General features: G+C 42.1%; 1 protein-coding gene across 3 annotated transcripts; it reads right to left on the reverse strand.

The window, feature by feature from the left end:
• Window positions 1-4,985: 4,985 nt before the first annotated feature.
• On the reverse strand, window positions 4,986-14,471 carry SLC25A29 (solute carrier family 25 member 29). Of its 3 annotated transcripts, XM_064659162.1 has the most exons (5): window positions 14,364-14,427; window positions 12,678-12,721; window positions 10,599-10,633; window positions 7,961-8,044; window positions 4,986-7,336 (listed from the first exon to the last, which is right to left on the reverse strand). In XM_064659162.1, the coding sequence occupies exon 5, from the start codon at window positions 7,301-7,303 to the stop codon at window positions 6,587-6,589; it is 717 nt and encodes a 238-aa protein (XP_064515232.1). In that variant the 5' UTR covers window positions 7,304-7,336; window positions 7,961-8,044; window positions 10,599-10,633; window positions 12,678-12,721; window positions 14,364-14,427; the 3' UTR covers window positions 4,986-6,586. The 3 variants fall into 3 exon arrangements, with proteins under 3 accessions (XP_064515232.1, XP_064515231.1, XP_064515233.1); XM_064659161.1 differs by lacking the exon at window positions 10,599-10,633 and having other exon boundaries at window positions 14,364-14,471; XM_064659163.1 differs by lacking the exons at window positions 12,678-12,721; window positions 14,364-14,427 and having other exon boundaries at window positions 10,599-10,679.
• Between the last annotated feature and the right edge of the window lie 4,579 nt (window positions 14,472-19,050).

The raw sequence follows: 19,050 nt of genomic DNA on the forward strand, positions 1-19,050 counted from the left end.
TCTACTGCTCATGTGATCGTACATTTACCTTACCTGGTTCTGCTGCTGTCAGAATGCAAAGAGGCAAATTCAGTGCTCAGAATCTTTTGTACTCAGACCAACTTTTTAATGATAGAACAGACTACACTTCTCTAGCTGTGTCTGTTTATAGTCTGTCAGTAAATACAAGACATGGAGCTTAAATACCTGTTACTCGTGGAGAGTGTCTCTTGAAAAGGTGGTAGGAGGGGTACAGGTTCAGATTTGAAATCCTAAATGAATAAATTCTTAATGAAATAGAACATCAGGGCCTCAGCTGAACTTGCACTTAATTTTAGTTATCTTCTGTTTGAAGAGGTTCGCTGTTGAATAGAGGTAGAGCATTTTGACTTCTTCCCCTTTGTGGCTGCAAATTGCCAATCAACAAAGCCAAATACATTTTAACATTGTAGCTTGTCAGCAGTAGTATAGTTTTAAAGGCAGGTGGAGATCCTTTCCCTCCACTAATTCCATAGTAGGTAAAAAGCAAAAGTAGCAATATTTACCAGAAATGGCAAAATTATTGAGGCTTTACGATGTTTGAAGAAAGCTAATCCCTTCAAAGTGCAAGATGGAGAGGCATGGCAGTGGTGGTAAACAGGTGTTTCCACTTGGTCATCACCTGTTCCAAGGCACTCACAGAATATTTCGTCAGTGCATGCCTTGGAAAACCAGTTTGATTAGACTTTCTACTCAGTTAAAATGGAGAAATTCGAGGACAGTATGTGCTGAATAGCATTCTTCAAAATTTTTCCTTAATGCCTTGAAGAAATTGAGAAAATTCGGTGTTTTTGTTGGGGCTGCTAGACAAGTTGGTCTAGGAAGTCTAATCAGTCAAGTAGCAGCTGTTACTGACATTAGTTGATGTATAATGTGTGTCTATAATGTATCATCTATAATTTTGGCACTTCAGAATAACAAGTTTTTCATTTGTACAGCACCCTTCTAAAGTCTGCTGTGTTACAGTGGCCAGAGGAGGGAAGTAAACACTGTTTGTGTCAGCACTGAGCTTTACTGCACTGTAGTGCTTAAAGCTGTTGAGAAGAACCTAGGGTTCAACTTTCTGTTGAACATGTGGAGCAGAAACATCTGCAGTGTTCCATAAAGGCAGAAGCAAAATGGAGCAGGAATGTATGTGCTTGTGTAATGAGATTGAGTATTCCATTTGATCATATGAATTGGTCTAGTATGAAGATGGCTTTACAGCAGTGCTTAAATGCCAACCGGATGACTACTGGCTTAATTCTGTAATTTAATCAGTGGTCCTTTTCTCAGTTTCATTCTTTTTGCCTAAAATAAACCAACTTAAGTAAGTTTATGTCTATTCTCAATCATCCTATATTATTAAGGCAGTTTTGCTTAGAATTTTTCCTGTCTTTCTCTCTGGAAATAGTCTGGAGAGTAGAATTTCCTTCTGCAGCAAGCACATCAGATTCTGTGTAAGAGTTAATGTGAACTTCTCAGGTCCTGGCTTCCCCTGAAGTAACAGAGAAACAGTTTTGCTCTAGGTAAATGGATAAGATCACTTATAGCAGCAACTGGGTTTTAGACAACTTCAATTTCAGGGTTTTCCAAATCCTCTGTTACTTTTTTGTAACAGAAAACTAAGATTGAGTACTGGTTGGGTAGCATGCCTTCTGTTGCGTCTTAAGGTGTGGATGTGATAACCCTCTTGTGAGCTGCTGTTCTCACCAGGTTCCTGTGAATGCTGGAAGCTCTCTTCAGGAGCAAGCCTGAAGTTCTGTCCAATATTGGTTTAGGGAGGGAGAGAAAGGGACAGAGAGGCCGTGGTGTCCCTTGCAGAACTTTTGTGTGCTTCTCTTGCCACCACTTATTAAGTGTTGTTGCAGGTTTAAGTGTGATTTCTCTTTGATCGGGCTGATACTGGGTGACATCTGTGTCAGTGCTTTCTCTCAGTCTGGGCAGAAACTCCCTAGTCGCAGTTTGCCAGGAGATGGCAGTGAATTACCTGTTTGCACAGCATGACCAGCAGACAGAATGGCAGTGTCGGGGTGCCCCTGTGAGGTCAAGTGTGTGTAGGGTGTCCTGGGGTGTTCAGTGGACCCTGACAGACTTGGAGCATGCCAGTGTCAAAGAGCAGATTTCCCACACACCAGTGCAGAAGAATAAGGAGTACAATTCTGAGCTGATTTCTGAGAGTCCCGGGTGTACTTGTGCATTCATCAAAAGCACCAGCAAGGCAATGGAAATAAAGACTGTAAATAAAAACTGTCTAGTTTTGGGGTCATAAATGGATGCATACATCAAATATTAATACTAAATATCTTTAGAGAGAAATGTGGAAATCTAATGACACGTGGTGTTAATGAATGTGCTTTCAGCCGTGAGTGGCTATTTTGGTTAGCTGATAGACCTGTAAAACACCACTGCTTCTCTCCAACAGTGGCTTCCTGGAAAGTCCAAGCTCGCCCGAGGCAGTTGGGGCCTTTGCTTCAGTCTGTTGCTGCAAGAGCATTGCAGAGACTGTAGAATAGGGCAGATGTTGCACTGGAGTCTTGTGTTGCTGCTCTTTAGGGAATCAAAGATCTCAAATAAGCTGTTTCTCTTCTGGAGCAGGCCCACAGAAAAAGTGTATTTCAGAAGAATGCTGTGAATAACAGGAGTAGTTTTGAGATAAATCACAGAGCTTATAAAGACTGAGGCATAAGATGTACTCCTTGTTACATAGTGGAAAATCCATACACAAGAAATCACGTCCTAATGTGCTTCAGCTAAAGTTCATATCAGCAATTGGTTGCAAGACAAATCTATGGAAAACTGCCTTGTTGGTTAGTGTTTTGATTTAAGGGCTGATAAAGTCAGGTGTCCTTCACAGCTGCAAGATGCTTGCGAAGGACCTCACTAGTGTTGCCAGCTGCTGTTTTGGCTTGCAAAGGTTTTGACTGCCTCACATGTGAGGCATCGTGCAACTTCTCTTCTGACTTATTTTTCAACCCATTTATTTTTTCTCAGCAAAACAGAAGATTTGGCTTTTTGATTTAGAATCCTTCAGTTTTCAATAAAATTGGCTGAACCTCCAATGGATTTATATGAATCCAATGACTCCTGTAGCTTCAAAGGGCATGCAAATGTTCATGGTTTGGAAACAGTTGCAGGCATGATGAACTGAATTTCACACTGCTAGTTCTACTACAGTAACTTCTGTAAGCAGAAGTACTATGCCTGGGTGGTTTTTCCCCCTCTTGTCCTAATTGAGCATGTTTGTGACTGTAACTTGTAACAGTGTCATGACCCATCCAGTTTAAGAAAGAGGAGAGCTCTTCATAGTGGGTTTTACTTTCAGTGAGTTTTACCTTCTTAGTCCCTTCAAATGTTGGGGAATTAATAGAGCATCTACTGCCTAGGATCATGATGCTTGACGATGCTGTGGGAAGAAGTATCTGAAGAGGCAGGACATAGTTCTGTTTGAATTGTCTGACATCTCAAAAATCTAACAGGAAGGAACTGTATCATATTTAAAAAGGCTGAGACTATTGTCTAGCTTGATTTAAGAGTTAGGAGCTGTACAGATTCCAAGCAAGTGACATCAGACTAGGCTGAAAGCTGGCTTTACCCTCCTCTCATGCTTGTTGAGTAACATCCAGTGTCTGCTACTGATTATATCTTAAGTTCCAGATGGATGAAATTCTGGAGAGAATGCTTTCGTAAACACTACAAATAAAATGTTGTATAGCCCTTTTCTGTTTTAATAACATTAGTCTTTTAGGGATACACTGTTTGCTTACTTCAGGTATTTGTGTCTGTTCCATAGTTCAGTGTTGTTGTTCCTGCCGAGAGAACAAAAAGTACTTGACTCGAACTGACCCTGGTCACGGTCAGTTGCAGAGGTGTTGGCCTTTCCTTTTCTGATCTGGCAAACTGATGCTTGACAGGGTTTGTGTCGGTCACAAGAAGATGAAGTAGCAGAAGCAGGACTTGAAATAACCTCTCAACAGTGAGGCTGGAGTGAGTTCAGAGAAGGCCATGAAGATGCTTAGGGGGGTTGGAGCACCTGTCCTATGAAGACAGGCTGAGAGAATTGGAGCTGTTCACCCTGGAGCAGAGAAGACTCTGGAGAGACCTTAGAGGACCTTCCACTACCTAAAAGGGGCCTACTGTGAATCTGGAGAGGGACTTTTTGCAAGGCCATGGAGTGATGAGGGATTACAGTTTAAAACTGAAAAAGGGTAGGTTCAGATTAGATATCAGGAAGAAATTCTTGGCTCTGAGGGTGGTGAGGCACTGGCACAGGTTTCCCAGAGAAGTTGCGGCTGCCCTATCCCTAGAAGTGTTCAAGGACAAATTGAGTGGCGCTTTGACTAACCTGGTCTAGGGGAAGGTGTCCTTACCCATGGCAAAGGGGTTGGAACTAGATGGTCTTTAAGGTCTCAACCCAAACCATTCTATGATCAGCAAGGAAAGGTCTTTTTCATAGGTCATCATCATCCTGCTTTTCCTGGGTGGCTTTTTATTTGAAATACTGATGGTCTTTCTGGGCTAGTTGCACTGTCTAAAAACAAAAAGCTACAACCTACAAAACTTTTTGCTAAACTGTGCATCACAGAGCCAAGTATTCTTCTGAGTCAGATATGAACAGTTCTTGATTCTACGTGACTCTTCAGAGACCCAAGACTTGTCTTCAGCAGTTGTACAGCCTTGGTGCTGATCAGCACTGCTTAAATCAAAGAAATGCAGAATATGAAGGGTTTAAGCACAGCACCAGATCTTTGGCTTTAAAAGCAGGACTGTTGTCTTAGCAGCAGAAAGGTCAGTTTGAAGAAGTGAGGCTAGGCAGTTTCCTTTCTTTGCTCCAGTGAACTGATTGACTCTGCCCTTCCTGGTAGTGAGTGGAAGGCAGATGGGAACAAGTTTCTACTGGGAAAAAGCAGAAACCCCACCCTCTTGCAAGCTCTATTTGACACAGAGAAGCATCTGAGTAAAACATAAAAAAACCCTGAGAACCAAAGTAAAAATTTTAAAAAAATTTATTTCTTCAATTTTATATACAATAATTACAGTCTACTGTACAAAGGTGTAAATGGTCTTTACTGTGAGTTGTTGTGCATATGCAGCTTAGTAGATAGATTTAACATTCAATTTGAATCTCAGTGCAAGTAGGCACTAGAACATCCATCATACCTCCAAGGTATAAAGAGACATACCAGTTTTACAGGTTTCTCCAGCATATTTTGTTACAGTGCAAAATGCTATGACATAAGGTTTCTTTAGAAAATTCATATAAATTAAACACATATTGCACTTGTCCCAACCAAAAGTGTAACAAGTTGTACTTACTGAACTACTTTGATATTTTTTAAAACATTGCTCACACACATGCACTCCTTCCTTCTGGCTATTTGTGCCAAATATGTGTAGGTTTTTTTTCAAATCTTAAATAACTGTTTATAGCTCTTTGACTAATACAATCTTTCTTGAACAGACTGCTAAAAAAAATAATCACAGCAGATTAATGTAACAAGAAAATTCTCCAAAACCCTTTCCAGTCTTTTTTCCAGTAGCACTGTAACTAAATACATAAAAATCAATATTGTTTCAATTCATAATGCAAGTGTATTGAACAGCAACCATTTCAGACACTTACACCTCTATTTTCTGAAAAGATATGAAATCTCTAGTTCTAAATATGTATTTCTATGGTACTTGGAGCTGCTAAGCTAACATTGCACCCACAGACATTTTGTGCAATACCACAAGCAGGACTTTGACATCTGTACATCACTGGCTGCTATGGGGCATGTTGGGAAAAGTGGTGCAAAGTTGCATTAACTTTGGAGAACAAAGTCTACGTGGGCTGAACTAACTTAACACAGTCCATGCACCCACCAAAGGAGAAACGGAGGTGAAGGCAAACAACATCAATCTTACTAGATTTGAATTTCCCTAAATCCTTACAAGCCTTGAGATTTAAAGGAACAAGTGCATTTGAGTGCAGATGCTAACTTTGTGCTTAAGATATTTATTCAAAGCTGAAAGGTAAGGGAGTAGCTTAAATACAAATATTTTCTCTCTTTTTCTTTTTTTTTTTTTTTTTGCAAATCAGTTTTACTAAAACCACTGACGTATAAAAGCAGAGGATAAGTAAAACACATGACTAGCTGAATGCTAGTCCATGTCTTAAACAGTTCAGGGTTACCTGCAAAATGCCTCCAACATTTAATTTATTCCCCCAACTTCACCTTAAGTGTACTTAACTCCTGTCACAAACAAAATGAGTATTTCTTTCATGACAAAATTTCTGCATTCAACTCATTCATTCAGAGCATGAGTGGAAGAAAACAATTTCTGGTACTATGACATTCTCCAGATCCTCTTCTGGAGCCACAACAATAACTTTCTAAAGGCAGGTCCCCGTCTGACTTGAATACTACTACATATGGAGTCCTGAATAAGGCAAGATGCTGTTTATACAAGTAGTGAGATGAAATCCTAATTTGACATTTAGGAATTCTTTATACAGATAGCATACATCTACACTACTTGTGCAGGTCAAATGTTCATGTTCAACAAAACCCAACCAGCTGGGCTTTGGATGAGGAGAACAAACAGATTAAGTTTGCAAATTGGAAGGCTGATGGATTACTAGATCTGGTTCACATTCAGGAATGTTGTCGTCTGACCTCATGTACATTAGGAACACAGTGACAGTGGCAAAGGTAGCTGCATTGACAGGAAAAGCACGGAGAAGTGTGGAAGTGAGACCTCTCGTGAACACCCTCCAGCCTTCTTCATGGTAACTCTTTCTGACACAGTCCATAATGCCCTTGTATTGTGTAACGCCTCCGACCCCATCGGCCTGAAGTCGGGATTTGATCACATCCATGGGATAGGTTGAGAGCCAGGACACAATTCCCGACATTCCTCCAGAAAACAGCAGTTTGGGAATAACGTAACTGTCTTCAGCTTCACAGCCTAAATACCTGGTCATGCAGTCATAGGTCAGGAAGTAAAAGCCAAAGCTTGGAGTTTCTCTTATGAATGTAGAGACCATGCCCCTGTTGATTCCCCTCAGCCCCTCCTTCTGATAGATCTTGATCAAACAATCCAGAGAGTTTTTGTAGTTCTTTGTTTTCTGTTTGTATTCTCCTGTTCCTTGAAGCTGCATTCTTGTCTTTGCCAACTCCATGGGACAGCAGATGATGCACTGGATAGCCCCTGCTGCTGACCCTGCAAGGAACTGGTTTAATGGAGTGTCTTTTCCAAGAGCACGAAGTGTGTTTCCTTGTACACCGAACACAAGCGCGTTAATGAATGTAAGTCCCATCATTGGTGACCCAATACCTTTATAGAGTCCAAAAGCCTGATGGAAAAAGGAAGGAAAAATGCTTTTTAATAGTGGTGTTGATAACCTTCTGAAACTGCAGAATGTGGCCTTTCTGGCTCTCCATTGTGCCCTAACTTTCTAGCAGTGGCTAGAAGATCAGAACCACCTTGCTTTGTAATAGAAATTTCATCTCTGCCTAGGACACAAACAACTAAACAACTCAGCAGTACAAATATATAGTTGAACATATCCATAAAATAATCTTAGTCCATCAAGAGAAAAGTTTTCTGGCAAATTTTATATTTTTTTTTTTAAAGTATCTTAAAACCTGAAGCCACCCTTTTAGCTGAGGTCTTAAAGCTTCAGCAACACCTCACTAATCTCTTCACTCATTGCTCTGATTGCTTGGGTTCTCAGAAAATTAGTTATTTAAATAACTTATTATTTTATTTAAAAAATTAACTTCGAAATACCAACTTAGTAATACTCTTCACAAAGTTTCTGGCAAACTTCTGATTACAATATCTGCCCTAGGTGAGGTTCAGAGTATGCTTTATCTCTTGATCTTCAACATCTGTAGTTTTGTTTTGTTTTTTTTTAACAGCTTTCCCACCCTTTTGAGTCAAAATATACAAAGATAAAAAAATATGCAAAACTTACAGATTCTTGCTTTATGATGGACTGAAAGCAATGGAAAGTCCCACGGTAGAGAGGCTTCTCTACATTTTGAACTTGTAGACGAACCTATAAAAAAGTTGTGTGAGATACCGATTTGTACATCAGGAGCAGCCTAGTGGGAAAACTAGTGTCTTGTACCTATGTGGAAATTTGCTATTGCAATGGATATGCAAGAACACGGGCTGGACACTAGATATGTGGCAAAATCATTTCAAAATCTTGTGTAAGTGTTTTGAATTAATTTGGGGGGTGAAAACATTAAAGTAAGAGGATTATTAACTTCTTGTGAATATCAGAAAACCAGTATGTGGAAAGGTGCATTGTTATCTAGAATTTCAAACAGAAGTTTTCCAGTACGGGCTACAATAGGGACTTTCTTTAGCTGCCAGGAATAATTCTGTTCACACTAAGGAATATCCGTACAAACCTGATAGAATTTTATAAAAAAAAATCATTTGCAAGTCAATCGTGAAATAAGGACAGTTTTAAGAGAATGGAAACTTTCAACAACACCCATGGTGTATCTGGTTACCAGATTTGGGCCATTCATTGAGATCTGATTTTCTTTTTTATTCAGAGGGTAGCTGGGCAGTGACTCTTAAGATGTTTGTCTTTGCATAAGAGAAGGAATAAAAAGCCACTAGTCCTTTTAAATTTTAGTCTGGTTTTTTTTTTTTAAACCTGCTGAATACAGGCAATTGATGAGGGTGTGGCTGCTTCAAACCTTTAATGCTAGTAATCAATTAACTTTTCCAAAGCTGAAATAGTACATTCTACTGGACAGATAGATGCTGCTGTAACTGGTGGTCTTAGGAGACAGGCCCTTTTCTGGATGTTTTTAAACCTTTAATGGAAAAGTCCAATTCTGTTTTTTCATGCTAATTTGCCCTCAGTATGGTTAAAAAAGTGTCAATTACACTTAGCTTATGCAAAGCCCTACACTGCAATAAACTCAATAAATTGGTTTCACTGCATTGATAAAGTTATAAATCTATCTTTGGTCTCCAGTGTGGAGGGCTGCAATGTTCTTCAGAAAAGATGCTTATCAACCATTTAATGCTGCTGCAACTCCAGGGCAAAAAACCTTCAAGACTGTTATTCTGAGCAAAAAAAGAAGATTATTGTATCTGTGTGAAAGACTCCTGAACTTAAGATCTTTTTATCTGTTTTTGCCTAAGGTAATGAAAACCACCACCAAAACAATGAAAGACCTGTAAGATGTGAGTCTAGAAAAGGATTGTGGAGGTGGTTTTTCAGAATGCTGTATTCATGTTAGCTTTCTTGGAAGGAAAAATAAATTGGTTTTTTTTTTTTAAATATTCTTACTCATATTTTATGCTTTTTAAATCAAAACAGTAGTTTTCAGTATCTTTTTAGTATACACATGAGTGTATGCTAGCATACTGGGAGGCTGAGATCCTTGCAGGTCTCACAACATCTTAGGGTTAAAAGCAGTCTTACGGTAGGATTCAAAGAAAATAAATCCTTTGTTATTTAAAGGGACGTCTGGGGGATGGGCAGATTGTCAAAACTGTTAAAGAAGCAGGTTCACAAACAAAGTCATAAATCTTCACAAGCTGTCACAATTGCACAAATGAAGGTTTTACTCCATTTATAATTTACTACTATTGTTTCAAACCCCATCTGTGAAGTTAGTGGACTTCCACATGGATATGCTCGGGGAGATTTGCAGCTTAGAAACCTTCTTACTTCATCTTTTCTACACACTTGTGTTTAGTAGTTTAGAATTAGTCATATTCTATATATGGGTTGAATTTCCTAGTGGCGTCTAGCTCCCACTTTTGCCCAAATAATTTGTGAAATATTAACAGATTAAGCCCTGTTGTAGGATGAAATATTTAGAGAGTACTGACTCTCCAGGTCTAAGAATGAAAAATGTCTCTTTCTCTTGAGCACAGTGCTGGTCACATCGAGGTACCCTCATTAGCAAGCTACTATGTAAGGCAGTGAGTGCACATAAACTTTATTTCATGTATATTAATGCCATATTCAACAAGCTCTGTAGTGTCTACAACTACAGGAAGAATGAATCGTGCAAAGTTTAGCCTTCTATTCCATTCATTGGCCTATATTCTTGCTTCCTTCTTATTGGAAATGACCATTTCTAAGGTTTTAGGTTGAATGGTAACACACATTAATTTCACATTACTTAAGACTTGCATAAAGGTACTGAAGACTAAACAAAAAAACCCCAAACCACTACATCCCCAAAACAGTCCAAGCATTTAATAATGCGGGAAATAAGTGACTTTAGAAGTGTTTTAGCAATGAAAACATCCTCCAAAGATAGGTAGTGGGTAAGACCTCAGTAACAGTGTGCCTGAGATTCAGTTTTAGAGGCACTGTGTGTGGAACTGTATACAGCCAGAAACGCGTAGCAGAAAGAAGGTTCAGAATAAAACTACATTAAAAAAAAAAAAAAAAAAGGGATATTCAAACCCCACTCCCTCCATGCCATAGCTGTAGAAGAGGGTCACATCAGTTTAAAACCAAAAAGGGAAAAAGCTTTGTAAGTCTTTCAGGTCTTTACTTGAACTAATACATTTGGGAATAAATTAAGACTGAGAGAAACAGAAGTGTTCACCTGGGCTATACTTACTAGGTAACTCTCCCGTGATGAGGCTTATCTGTCATCTACAACAAAGTAACACTTTTGCTGTTAATGAAGACAGCCCCTAGCTCAGAAAGTAAAGGCAGTTAAAAGCAAAAAAGCAATTTTATACATTACATCAACAAACCAGGGAAAAGCAATTTGCCAGTTCTGAGATCAGCTCAGTTGCAGGTTTTGCAGGGTGACTTCACCGGCTTAATTTTCTCCCTGTGTGTCCCACCATCCCCCTCCCCGCTCTGTGAAACATGAGCACCAGCCAAAAAAAAACAAAAGAGAGCTTAAATGCCAAGACAGAAGTAAAATTCTGGCTTATCTAAGCAGCTTTTCCATTGTTCAGTTATATTAAAAATGCACAGTCTAAGCTGACTACCAGCTAGCCCTTTAAACACTGCAGAACTATAATAAGAGTTAATTTTTAACACATATACATACACAAGTTATGCAATGTTTTGTTTTGTTTGTTTTTTCCCTTAAAGGCTGGTTAGTTTTCCCACATAGAGTGATGACCGTGCCAGCTAATAACACAAATATTAGTATTTGCTCTAACAAAAAATAGATTGCTTATAATACCTTCAGATGGATATGAAAATATCATGTACCACACTAGATTTCAGAAAACATGGAGAGTCATCCAGAAACAAACTATTTGCTCTATTGTAAAGCAAGATGCTTTTTCCAAAGCCAGTACACCTATTTTGCAATAATACATCTGCTGAAACTAGCATGGGAGCCACAGTTTTTGCAGACAGTTAAATGTTTAGTTTCGTGCAGTAGAAGCTGTTCCACTTCAAAAAACAAAAACAAAGCAAAAAAAAAAAAAAAACACAAAAAAACCCCCCAAAACCCTACACATAATTAACTTTAATTTGAGCATAGAATTTTTGCAGTTTTGCAGGATTCAGTGAAATGACCCATCACCTTCAGTTAAGTACGTGAAACTTGGCAGGTTGGGGGTGAGAGAAAAAGACAGCTGGCCCTGTACCATCATAAGAAAAATTGTGCAAGTCTGGATAATGCCATTCCTGAAAATATATACTAGAATTCAACTGAATTACTTAACAGTCAAATTTACCATGTTCTGAACGACAAAAAGACAGACTTTACTATTTGAGCAGCTTGCACTGCAAGCTTGCAAAGAGAAGTAATGACCACTAGCTCAGGAATTCTGTATAGAATTAACCATGTGCTAGGATACAGAACATGGTGATGGCTTTCATCAGCCCACGACCTTTGCGTATCTAAATTCAGCAGGGTAAAGGTATTCCAAATATAGGTATAGTGCACAACAGGCTGTCTGCTGAAGTTCAGTGATCGGGTATATTAATTTAGCAGGGAATATATTGATATCCCTTCTTCAGTTCTTCCAGCAGGGGACTTTGGACAAGGCTGCCAAACAGTGACTTAAATTGTCCTTCCATTCTGAAGGATGGGTTTGGACTCCTGGGAGCCCTAGTTGGAGGACCCTTCAGAAGATCTCAAATCTTATATTTGAAGTAGCTGAAGTATGTGTAACACACACAATTAACAGATCGTCAGAAAATCAATTTGAACTTGGAAAGTTATAAAAATAATACTTGGAGGAAAAAGCCCCCAGACAAGCTTCATGCTTGGATTTTTATTCACTTACACCCTTTGGCTAGTGCTACAAATTAAGGAGTAAGTAGCAGAGCTTGAGGGGACAACAAAATACAATCTTTCAACCTAATATCAAAGTATGTTTGAGTTCCAAATGCAGGGAGAGGCAGTTCTAGCAGTTAGTGTTGATCAGCTGCAGAGAAGCAAGCTTAGAACAAAATTTGGTTAAATGTAAGATTATATTTCCAAATACAATATTGTTACTGCACTGATGAACTTGCAGTTTAGGTCAAGGTTTGTCATGTTACTGGGTTTTCATTTCTGAGGAGCTGTAGATTGAAAAATCTATAAACAGGTTGTGGAGGCTTGTTCCAAGCTTTCCCACACAGATTTATGCTCCTACAGTGTCTGGGGAATTTTTTTCCTCTCCCACTCCTTGGAGAAACTTTAAGTTTTTTACTTAAAGGCAAAAAGGTTTCATAATCAACCCACCTTAACAGTGTCAAAGGGGTGTCCTACCAGCACTCCAGCAGCACCTGAAACAAAACAAATGCCATGGTTATTACTCTGAGTTTTCTTCCTGGGTCTGGGGCTACAGTAGCACAAGCAGGACCACCAGCCTGAGGTGAGAGTGCACAGCATTGTTGACAGACCAGGTAAAGAGCATCCTATCAAGTCAGAAGATAAGAAATCTACAATTCAGTCCTTCAGGCCAGTACTAGGTGCCTTTATGCTTCTCTTCAAGCTTCTGAACCCCAGGCAGAGGTTGAGGTGTGTGACTACAGAGCATGCCACATCATATGGAATGTGCAGCTGTGACTCCTGGCCTCAGCCCAAGGCAAGTCCAACAGGCAGAAAATGCAGGTTTCCTCTGAAGCACAATGTTTCAGGTACATGTCACTCTTTGCAGGCACAGAAAACATGTAAGCTTCTCTAAAGGCAGAACATTCCTGCTCTCAGCCTTTCCAGATGTGATAGTAGCACCTGCAGGAGGACCAAGCATTACCAAAAACCTTTGCTTTATTCTAGCATTAAAAGATTTTACAGAAGTCACATGCAGGCCTATTAGTTACACCAATCTGAATACAGGCATTTTGCACACAGGCTGAAGCAATGAATCCTCTAGCTCTGTATTTCTGTGACCCAGCAATCCTTAATGACCACTGACAACAGCGAGAAGTACAAGAGCTTCAATGCACCTTCCCACGTTTGCAGAAAAATAGCTGCCCTCCCTCTCCCGAGGAAGATGTGGCAGCAATACAGTGCCCACCCCAGGATGGTGCAGTCCAGGTTGTTCAAGGGCAGCACAGCGGCAAGATAGCCCAAGATAGAAAAACAGAGCTGTGCACTCTGTTCGGCATGGAAAGGCCACTGGTACAACTGACCCCGCAGGATCCCCGGCAAGGCAAGGATCACTAGGATGAAGTCAGAGAGAGGCTGAAAAAAAGAAATTAAAAACCAAAAATCTCTTTGCCAGGTTGGCAAGAAGAATAACAAGCTCAAATACCCGAAAAGAAGCGAGAATAAATCTCCTGAAGATAATTTAACAGCTGCTAAAAATAGCAGACAGCAGGCCGGCGGCAGATGCACCGGGAAGCGGAGAACGCGCCGCACGCGTTCTCTCCTCCTCTCCATCTTAAAGCTCCCCGGCTGTCCGTGTGTCCAGGTCAGGGCTCCCGACCGCACCGCTGCCCCTGCGCTCACCCCAGGCCCCTCTTCCCACCCCCGCTCCTTCCAGTTCCTTTGGGCAAACGCCGGTGCTGCGGCGCGGTCGCAGAGGGGATGGCCCGCACCCCCCCGGCCACAGGGGAACCACAGGGGAATCCCCCAAGACCTTTCTCGACCGTGCTCGGCCCCCACCTGCAGCGGGGCGGCCGCGCTCATCGCCCCCGCACCCGGCACCATCCTCCGCTCCCAAAATAACAGCGCCGCGCCCAGCCCTCCCCTCCAACCTGCCTCCCTTTCTTCCGCATTAAAGAAAAAAATTCGCTTTTCTCCCATTCTCCGCCTTTTCTCCCTTTGCCACCTTTTTATTTTTCGCACCATACTCCCCTTTTCCTTTTGCGCTAATTTTTATTTTCTTCACCCCCTTCTCCTTTCGCTTCCTTTTTCATCTCTTTTCCCCCTTCCCCATAATTTTTTTTTCCCTGCAGCCCCCCCCCCCGCGCCGCCACTCACCGCCGACGCACCCCGCCAGGAAATCCAGAGCCATGCCGGCACGGTGTGTCCCGGCGGGTCCAGCCGTGCGCGCCGCCACTCCGCGCTCTGGCTCCTCCCGCCCGCCGCCCGCCCTTTCTATCGTCCGCCCCCCCGCCCGAGAGGGGCCGGGCCCCGCCAACGGGGGCGGGAGCGATGGGACAACTCCCCCCCCGCCGCCCCCATCCACTGGTGGCCGCGCGGGGGCCGCTCCGGCCAAAGGGCGGGACGGGGATGCGGCTGCGGCTGCAGGGAATGGGGGCGGTCCAGCTCTGCGCGCCCCTTCTGCATTTCTGACCCCTTCCCTCCCCTCCAGCCTACAACCTGTCACTTCTTTCTCAGCAGCAGCTGCCTTACTAACCAGAAGTAAAGGCTGGAAAAAATTTAGGAGGCTGCAGAGGTGGTGGTTGGGGGGTAGAGGGGACAGAGCATCCCTCCTGCTGAGCATCAATATTGCCAGAGTTGTTTTGGGTGGTTTGGGGAGTCACCGGTGGTTGGAAATCCTGTGGAGCTGATGTTGTGAGGACTTTGGAGGAGGCCACCTTTTAATAAGGATGAAATGCCTGTAGCATCCCTGCTATGAGGGAAAGAACGAGAGAGTCAGGGCTGTTCAGAAGAGAAGGCTCTTGGGGAGACCTTGTTCACAGAATCACAGAATGGGTCAGGCTGGAAGGAACCACAGTGGGTCATCTGGCCCAACATTCCTGCTCAGGCAAGGTCATCCCAGAGCACATGGCACAGGATTGTGTCCAGACAGTTCTTGGAAATTTCCGGTGAGGGAAACCCCACACCCTCTCTGGTCAATCAGTTCCAGTGCGTGGTTGGTCACCCACTCAGTAAAGAAATTCTTCCTCATATTTAGGAGGAACTTCCTATGCATCAGTTTCTGCCCATTGACTCGTCCTATTTCCTGTTGCCACCAAGAAGAGCCTGGTTCCATTTTCTTGACACCTTCCCTTCAGATACTTAGAGACATTGATGAGGTCCCCTATCAGTTGTCTCTCAAGACTGAACAGGCCCAGTTCCCTCAGCCTTTCCTCATAAGAGAGATGCTCCAGTCCTTTGATCAACTTTGTAGCTCTTGGCTGGACCCACTCCAGGAGCTCCATGTCTCTCTTGTACTGAGGAGCCCAGAACTGGACACAGTAATCCAGATGTGGCATCAGCAGGGCTGAGTAGAGGGGCAGGATCACTTCCTTCAACCTGCTGGCAATGCTCTTCCTAATGCATCCCATTTATTGTGGCCTTTCAACACTTAGAGGAATTGTAAAGTTGGAGAGAGATTTGTTACCCAGGGCCTGTTGTGATAGAACGAGGACTAACCATTTAAACTGGAAGAGGGAAGGTTTATATTAGATATTAGGAAGAAATTCTTTACTGGGAAGGTGGGGAGGTGCTGGAACAGGTTGCCCAGAGAAGTTATGGCTGCCTCATCCCTGAAAGTGTTCAAGGCCAAATTGAATGGGGTTTTGACCAACCTGATCTAGTGAGAGGTGTCCCTGCCCATGCAGAGGGGTTGGAACTAGATGATATCTAAGGTCCCTTCCAACCCAAACCATTCTGGGATTATATAATCAGACTCCTCCTCCCTCCAGTGTTGTGCCAGAAAAGGAAGGAAGGTTTGCACCAACAGATATGGGCTTTGAGCCAACTGTTGCCCCCATGACACAATGGGAAGTGTGGGCATGAGACCCTCTCTCTCATAGTCAAAGCCACAAATCAGTATCTTGCTGCCTGTGGAGCTTGGCAGAGCCCTGGATCTCAGTCTTATACAACACTGCTGCACTTCACCCTGCGGAAGAGGCCTCTCCCCTTCCCACAGGCTTTCCTTATTCTTTATTAACTCTGTTTTCCTGCTAACATTGCCTGGCTTCAGGGTGCCCCAGTGCCAGAGCCTTTAAATGGGGAACTCAAGTTGTTGACAGTTTCGAAAATGGAGCCCTGTTTAAGCTGCTCGTTATTTCTGCAGGCAATGTCTGAGAAAGGGGAATACCAGTGGCCTAGAACAATAAGTAGCCTATTCCAGCTTTGCTTAGAGTAACATGATCTTCAGGGCCTGCATAGTCAGTTTTTAGAGGGTAAATTCCAGAAACAGAATGGAAAAGCAGATGGATTTTTTTTTTTTAATTGCTTCCCATGGTATGGCAGTTATTTTCTAGGTGTAGCAGCTCAATACAAAGTCAATAAAATCTTGCAGTGGAATAGTATACTAAAAATCAAGCCAGCTTTTACCTTCTATGCAATGAAAGCACACAAAAAAATGAAAAAAGACAAGGAAGCTTACAAAGTGGTCTGAAACTACTACAGAAAAAAACCTGAGAACCTGTCTCATATTTAGCAGCTCTTGGACCATCATTACAATAAATAAGCAGACAAGATGGAAATGCAATGAATCCCTAACCTTCCCTATATCTTCTTCCAACCTAGTGCTCCTATAGGTTCCTTCTCATCCCTAAAAGCTGCCAAATCAAATCAAGAACTTGGGTGTCTCCAGAGTGCTTTGGGATTCCTGATTCACACACCTGTCCTATCTGGGAACAACCAGTTGGTATCAGGGAACAGGTAGGTAGGCTGGTCCTGCCCTTTGCCACAGCCAAATGGCCTTGGGGGCTGCCCACTCCTACTCTATCATCCACCTCCTAACAGAAACCTTAGGTCTCACTGAACTCAAACTCCTGTAGCCAGTACTTCAGATCAGACAAGAAGTCCTCATCAGTCTGTTTTTCTTAAACATTTTATCCAAGTATAAGTGGAAATGACTTTCTCTCACTGAATCTTGTCTGCTCTGGTATCCATTGGAGGAACTACTACCTCCCATGTGCAGAGCCCTACAGGTGAAAATCCGGATGTTATATGCATCTGCCTTGCAGCACAAGTCTTGGAAGGATCAGCTTGGACCAAAACATTCCTGGACAAAGTGTTTTTAATCTGTTATTCAAATCCTCTGAACTCACAAGCAATCTGCCTCAAAGGAATTACCTTCTCCACCAGAAGTGTTTTGTAATCAATGTTTGCCCACAATGGTCAGGGAAAACATTTCCTCACTCTTTGTAGGCACTTCTTAGGTTATCTGAAGATAGTTTCAATCTTAGTCTTTTTTTCTCTGAATGATATTAATTAATATCCTTTGATCTCTGAATCCTCTTACCCTTCTCTTTCTTCAGCTGGAGTTCCTTGAACTGAGCTCTAAGGCCTTGCTAAGTGAGTGCTGGGAGATTACCCTGGGTATTGGCAGACAACATGGAATACGAGAGAAGATATTTGCAGGAGTCATAACATAATATAACATAACATACATAGCATAACATAGCATAGCATAGCATAACATAACATAACATCATATAACATGACATTGTTCACTTACGGTCAGCCTGACACATGTTGTGCTCCAGATCCTTTCCAGTAGATCAGCTGTGTGCCACAATATTCCCTACTTTGATCTTTCAGCTTTTTTCTATAGTCATTCGTAGCTGTTCATGCTAAATTGTTTTTTCCAGATTGTATTTCCAGTTTGTCAAGATCACTTGAATTCTATTCCTGCTGTTGATGTTTGTGCAGCCCCTCCCAGGTTGCTGCAATCTCCTAAGGCCTGTCTTGTTCCTGTATGCTTGAACTGTTCCTAATAAGCTTTATTCAATGTTGTGGAATGGGTTTTTTTCAATGCTACTGAGCATTGGAGTGCTTCAGACAGGGTACTTTATATACTAGCACAGAGAACATCAAGGGCTCATTGGTATAAAGTCTGAGATGTTCAAGGCTGTTTCACTAACAAATGAGCATGGCTTTAGTCTCACTGGGGAGTGTTTCTCTTTTGTTCATTTTTTCTTTCTTGGGGTTTTGTTTTGTTTTCAGTTCAAGTTACACTTGTGAGGCAATGTTGTGTAAATGTGGAGGAGTTTATTAAGTTTGTGTGTGGGGTGGGACAGTGAGTCAATATAGATGTTTGTATTTGTGTGTGGCTTCCACAGGAGCTTTGTGATTAAGGAAAGGAAGTCATAGAGCTCTTACAGTTTGGTAGTATTTCTCAGACCAGGCATTTTGCCTGTTGATCCAAGGCCTTATGTGTGCAGTAGAGATATACTTTTGGAGAGAGGAGACCTAACCTGACATGGAAGGAAACACAGATTTAATGGTTCTCTTCGCTGAGGCTGTTTTTTCTAGATATTTCAAAAGCTGTGTCTGATCTTGTGTCCACTCTGTTTATGTGTGATGGCTCTGTCTCAGAGCGTGACTCAGATGCCTGTTGGGACTCTTATGCCCTTCAGGCTCCATAGATTTTTCTCAGCTGTGACTGCCTTTTTTTTCATTCTGCTGAGGCTGTTCCAAGTACAACTTACAACTGCTGGGATGCATCTCCTAGAGTGCTGGAGTGAGGGGTTGTGCTTTCCCTGCTTTCTTCTTCTTTGGGAGCATTTAGCTTCCCTGTTGGATGCTGAAATGTCTGGGCTCCTCAAATAAAGAAGGTAGAAAAGAAAGAGCTAATGGCAGCTTGGGAAACATGTACAGTCTACCAGCACCTATGGCAGATGCACTGCCACAGGTCTGAGAGAAAAGCTTATAATTTAATGTTATCCTTCAAAGAACCTCTTCCTTTTGTTCCCCTTGTCTTTTAGGTCTGAGGGGTGGCAATCCAGGTGGAAGAGGCTTTGCAGAGGATGCTGGAGGGGTG

The sequence above is a fragment of the Pseudopipra pipra genome, chromosome 6 (assembly GCF_036250125.1).
Source record: "Pseudopipra pipra isolate bDixPip1 chromosome 6, bDixPip1.hap1, whole genome shotgun sequence".
Lineage (NCBI taxonomy): Eukaryota > Metazoa > Chordata > Aves > Passeriformes > Pipridae > Pseudopipra > Pseudopipra pipra.

Excerpts from the sequence above, each read along its gene's own strand:
- SLC25A29 (XM_064659161.1), bottom strand. The coding sequence starts at position 14,397 with ATGGCTCTGGATTTCCTGGCGGGGTGCGTCGGCG. Across the intron at positions 12,722-14,363 it reads CCTGGCGGGGTGCGTCGGCG|GTGCTGCTGGAGTGCTGGTA; the intron begins GTGAGTGGCGGC and ends GTTTTGTTTCAG. Across the intron at positions 7,337-7,960 it reads CCATCATAAAGCAAGAATCT|GCTTTTGGACTCTATAAAGG; the intron begins GTAAGTTTTGCA and ends TTTTTCCATCAG.